This window comes from Pteropus vampyrus, unplaced genomic scaffold (assembly GCF_000151845.1).
Source record: "Pteropus vampyrus isolate Shadow unplaced genomic scaffold, Pvam_2.0 Scaffold230, whole genome shotgun sequence".
NCBI classification, from domain to species: domain Eukaryota; kingdom Metazoa; phylum Chordata; class Mammalia; order Chiroptera; family Pteropodidae; genus Pteropus; species Pteropus vampyrus.
This window is the reverse complement of record NW_011889011.1, coordinates 1,071,858-1,077,251: the sequence shown is the minus strand read 5'-3', so window position 1 is coordinate 1,077,251 and position 5,394 is coordinate 1,071,858. Positions and strand designations below refer to the sequence as shown.

Below are 5,394 nucleotides of genomic sequence, written 5' to 3'. Positions count from 1 at the left end.
AAAACATTATGGTAAGTGAAGGAAGACAGTCACAGGTCACATACTGCATGATTCCTTTTATAGGAAGGATCCAGAATTGGCGAATCGACGGAGGCGGACCATGTGGTTGCCAGGAGATGGGGAAGGATTACTTAGTGGATGTGGGCTATTTTTCTGGAGAAATAAAAATATTTCGAAACTAGAAAGAGCTAGGTGGCCACTGCACAACATCGTGAATGGACAAAATGCCACTGAATCGTACACATCGAAATGGCTAATTGTATGTTATGAGAATCACCTAAAATATAAGAAAATATATGTAATAATAATAATATAGTGCAAATAAAGGATGTTTTGTAAATGTTGAAAGATCAAAAATTATTTCAAATCTTAAATATTTATCTCACTCTTCTTTAATTTCTTTGTTAATATACATTCTTTCACGTATATGCATATGTGCTCAAATTTTTTATCAGTAGGATGCACGATTTAAAAATCTGGGAAGTGCTGCTCTAGATGCAGGGTAATAAATCTATAACATGCAGGGTGAACCCATAGACATACTTTATGTACCTTGGCTGAATAATATTGCAAACTTTATTTTCAATGCCTTTATGCAGTTTATGCATTTCCTAGTTCAACATAGTTCTTTCGTCCCTTAGTGTTTCTATACATCTATCTCCAAACATTAATGTTTCTTGCCCAGCAATGATCAAATGGATATTTGAATTTGCAACCCCTCAGCTAGGGAACGGGTACACCCAAGCTGGTTTTACATCACTAACTCTCCTTCTGCTCTTAATCAGCATGAAACATGGCGGGGGTCGGGGGCGGGGGGTGCCAGACTTACCCACACAAGGCAGGGAGTAGCCGAGCTGAGGGTCAGGGACAAACTGCCGGTCGTTGAGTCTCGTCACGCAGTACAGGTAGAAACAGTCTAAGCAGATCACATGGCGGTGGTTGCACTGGAAGACCAGGACCCGGCTCCTGCACAGACACAGACAGACATGTGCTCCAGCCCTCGTAAGGCTGGGAAGGCAGCGGGACTGCGGGACACTCCGAGTCACCCTGTCGGGTTGCCATGGGATGGCCTGCGCTGCCGAGACCTGAGCTCGTGTCACATCAGCGCTACGTCTTGAAAACTGGACGCACTCCATTAACGATACAGAACATAGATTTTCTTAATTTTATATTTTTATGTTAACAGATTTACTAATCGGGTGCTTAAACTCGAACTCGGATGGTCCCTCTTTCTGGAGGCCATCCCTGACTCATAATCCCCAATTCATCTACCCATCGCTGCACACTCTTACAATTTTCTGCTGCTCCATTATGACGTCACAGTACTCGTGAAAGCTCCATCGTGACGTCACGGTACTGCGACCTCGTGAAAGCCGACAGGGTGCCGATTTTACACTGGCATTCTCGTAGCGCCAGGCATCGTAAGGTTTTAAAGAACTGTTCCTTGAACTTAATTTATATTAATGTGTAGAATCTGAACTTTCCCAAAGTCAAAAACAAATGACTACTTTACAAAAGGAGGCATGTTAAGCACGAGCCCGTATTTCACTGGCAAGAAAAGAAGTAGAATTTTGAAATGAATGATTATCCAGCAGAGATTCTTTTTCTTCAACGTTTGGTCTATGCTGCTCCCATCCAAATATCCATTTTCTTAAGTTAAGGTTAGGAGAGATTACTAATAAATTGATATATACAAGTACTAAAATTTTTGGATTCCTTTTAAATACTTTGTAGGAAAAAAATTCTCCTGAATAACCATGTATTTTTGCTGGCAAATGAACCATACAATTTTATGACAAAAAGGAGACAAACTGAACATGTTAATTTGAGATCAGCCCCCAGGCAAGTAAGAGGCACTGGGATTTATTCAGATAAGCCTATTCTTGATGTAATGATAACAAAATGCAAAAAATATATATTTTTTTATTTCACACAGAATTTCTAACATATGAGTTCTTCTAAAACCCTTTCCCCCCAAAAACTGACATTAAACGTTAATATTAGAAGACAGTTTCTTAACAATTAAAAGATTTTCAAAACTCTGTTTTTCCACTTATTTTAAAGCAACATCTAATTCAAAACAAAATGGGGGGAAAAAAAAAAAACCTCTGGTATTTTAATGTCCTGGACCTACGGGACAACGGTCAAATACGTGGGTGACCCTAAGTAATTCATGTGCTTCCCCTTCCCATCTCTCAGCCCCCAGAAGCCCTTTCGGGGCCATCATTTCCATTTCCATTTTAATTAAGCATTGACCGTGTTCTGAACTTTCAACCTTTACCCGTGTCACAACGTCCGCCCGAAGATGATAAACTATAATGCTTTCCTCTGTCTAACGTGAGAGCCACGCACGCACACGTGCACAAGCACACTCACACTTTTGTCGTTCTTCGTGACCTCTTGGAGCTGCTATATGTTACCTTCTCCTCTCAGAGTTAAACTCCGTGAAAAATAATGTTTATTCTAGCTTTAGCAGCATGGTCGATTAAGCCTGTACAGACCCCTAATCTGCTACCAACACGTGGAAACTTGGGAGGAATTATTAGAACATTTATAAAAATGTTCCTATATATAACCAGGTTAAAGAGAAAGCTTGGCGATTACTCTGTAGAAGAAATAAAGAACTTAAAGCAAAGCAGCCAGCACATGAACTAGTGCCACGGTGTCCCAGGGAGACGCTAGAGAGCGTGGTGAGCAGACACTGGTCTTCTCCAGCCCTATAGGAAGGAAGACTAGAAGGATCCTCTTTCGCATGTGGACAACAGTACGCGTTTATAGTTTTGGCTTCCGTTAAAATATGATCTGAAATAACTTAGACCATTTAGCCAATCCAGAGAGCATCAGCTGTTCTACTTTATTGATGACATGCTCCCCTTTGGAATAGGAGGACTAGGAGACCGACCTAGTGCACGGCCTGAGGTCACGGGGTTCGCCGAACGGCCCCAAGCATGGGAAGGCAGTGATGTTTAGCACGTTTAATTCCGAGGAAAGTTTGGAGGGAAGAAGCTGGAAGTGGTGAAAACCACTTGGAGGCCGATTCCGTAACCTGGACGCGAGGTACGAGGGCGCCTGACGGCCGTGTGCCGGTGCTTTCGGGACCGAGAACGAGCAGGTGCACGGGAGTGACATTCTCGAGAGAGCGTCTCTCCTCATGGGTCTTTGTTCCTCCTGACATTCCTTGGTGCCCTTTGCTCAAATTATATATAAATGTTAATTGGTCAATCTAGAAAATGATTGTACCCCAGTGAGCCAGGTTACAGAGCAGTTAATCAAAGGTTACATAAAGTTCTCAATCATATGTAAAAGGAATTATAACCGCTATACTTGACATTACTGAAGAGTTACTTGTAAGCAATGACTTCCTCAGTTTTATTAAAGGGGTGATCCACAGACCCTCTGGTTCACAGAATATTAGGCATAGTTGAAGGAGTCTTAGGAAAAAATGTGGCAAGCCATTCACATATATCATAAAGTAGAATATTGTTACACAGTGCTCCGAACATTTGAACTAGTGTAAGTTAGTTCTTCAGTTCTATAAACTAGCAAAAATGTTTTCATATATTCTGACAAAATGTGCAGTTTGATGTGTTCTCTACCTCATTTGCTCACTCTCTCTCCTCTCTCTCTCTTTCTCTCTCTCCCCGCCCCTCCACCCCCATCTGTCTGCCAAAATCGATTTTCCTGTCTGTTCGTCTGCCTTTCTCATATGTGCATCTTTATTTATACCCATTAGGAGAGAGGCTGTGGTTCCAACCTATCAACTGAATGTGACATATATTGAATGCAATGTCTCTAAAAATTTAAATATGTAAAGATAAGAAAGCAAGTCTAACCTCTAAAGGAAATAAAGATCTAATAAAGAGGGTAGGAGAGGGTCACAGATGATCGTGAGATAGAGCAGAATATTGTCAGCTCGGTTAGAGATGCCGCAAACATTAGCAGGCTCGGTGGTCTGCGGCCTCCAACGTGTCCCCAGGGACCCCCACCTCCTGGGCTTCATGTCTCGTGCCGGACCCTTCTGCACATGAGTGGACTGACCTGTGTCACAATAGGGAAAATGTAGAAATGACAATGTGTCATTTCCAGGACGAGATTGGAAAAAACACTACAGCTTCCGCCTGTGCTCTCTCCTGGGTCACTTGCTCTGAGGACAACAAATGGCCAAATGGTGAGGACTCTCCAGCCGCCCTGTGGAGAAGGCCCCATGGCGAGGACCTGAGGCCTCTTGCCCACAGCCAGCACTGGCTTGGCTGCCATCTGAGTCCTCTCTGAAGCAGGTCCTCCAGCCCAAGGCAAGTCCTCAGGGGCCTGCGGCCCTGGCCAACACCTTGTCTCTGACCTCATGAGATGCCTGGAGCAAGGACCATCTGATTAAGCTGCTCTCAAACTCCTGACCCACTGAAACTGTGTGAGAGAACTTTTACTGTTGTCTTCAGCCTCGACATTTCAGAATAATCTCTTTTACATGAGTCAGTATAACTAATACAGGCTCAGAGGAGGGAGAGATCACACTTAGCGGGTCATGACAGAATTCACGAAAGTGGTGGCCTTTGAAGGAGCATCAGGATCCAGGGAATGAAGAGAGAGCAAACCTTCCTGGTCAAGAGAAGAAGAGGCTGAAGTTGTAAAAGTTCAGGGCATGGGAGGAGGATGCTGAGTCATCTAGTGGAGCAGGTTTCTTCACATGCCTCAGTGGGAAGCAGATTACATGGAGGGAAGGTAGAATCATCCAAATGCAAGGAAAAACAATGCAAGCTACAATAAAAATATTAAACACATTGTTGGTGGGATTGCGAATTGGTACAGCTGCTATGGAAAACAGTCTGGAGGTTTCTCAAAAAATTAAAAATGGATCTGCCTTTTGACCCAGCAATTGCACCACTGGGTATTTATCCAAAGAAAACCAGAACAATAATTCGTAAAGATCTATGCACTCCAATATCCATGGCAGCACAATTTACAATAGCCAAGATATGGAAGCAACCTAAATGCCCATCAACAGTCAGATAAAGAAATTATGGTTCATATATACAATGGAATATTACTCAGCCGTCAAAAAAAAAATGAAAGCTACCATTTGCAATGACATGGATAGACCTAGAGGTCATTATGCCGAGTAAAATAAGTCAGACAGAGAAAGATAAATACCATATGATTTCACTTATGTGTGGAATCTAAGGACCAAAAAGAACAAACTAATCAAAAACGGACTCACAAATATAGTGGATAAATTGGTGACAGAGGGGAGGGGGGTCAGGGGCTGGGAGAATGGGGTGAAGGGTTAAAGAAGTACAAATTAGTCGTTGATAGTTGGTCATGGGGATGGGGAGCACGGCATAGGGAAAGCAGTCAGCATTTATATGATGGCCAGGTGGAGGGCCAGGGGAGGGAGGG

At 42.9% G+C, this 5,394-nt stretch overlaps 1 protein-coding gene across 1 annotated transcript in view; it reads right to left on the bottom strand.

The window, feature by feature from the left end:
* PRKN (parkin RBR E3 ubiquitin protein ligase) overlaps nucleotides 1-5,394 on the bottom strand; it is an 899,371-nt gene that overhangs the window by 361,059 nt on the left and 532,918 nt on the right. The window contains exon 7 of the mRNA XM_011373769.1: nucleotides 830-966. Within this exon, the coding sequence (XP_011372071.1) occupies nucleotides 830-966 (137 nt within the window). The remainder of the gene's footprint in view (nucleotides 1-829; nucleotides 967-5,394) is intronic.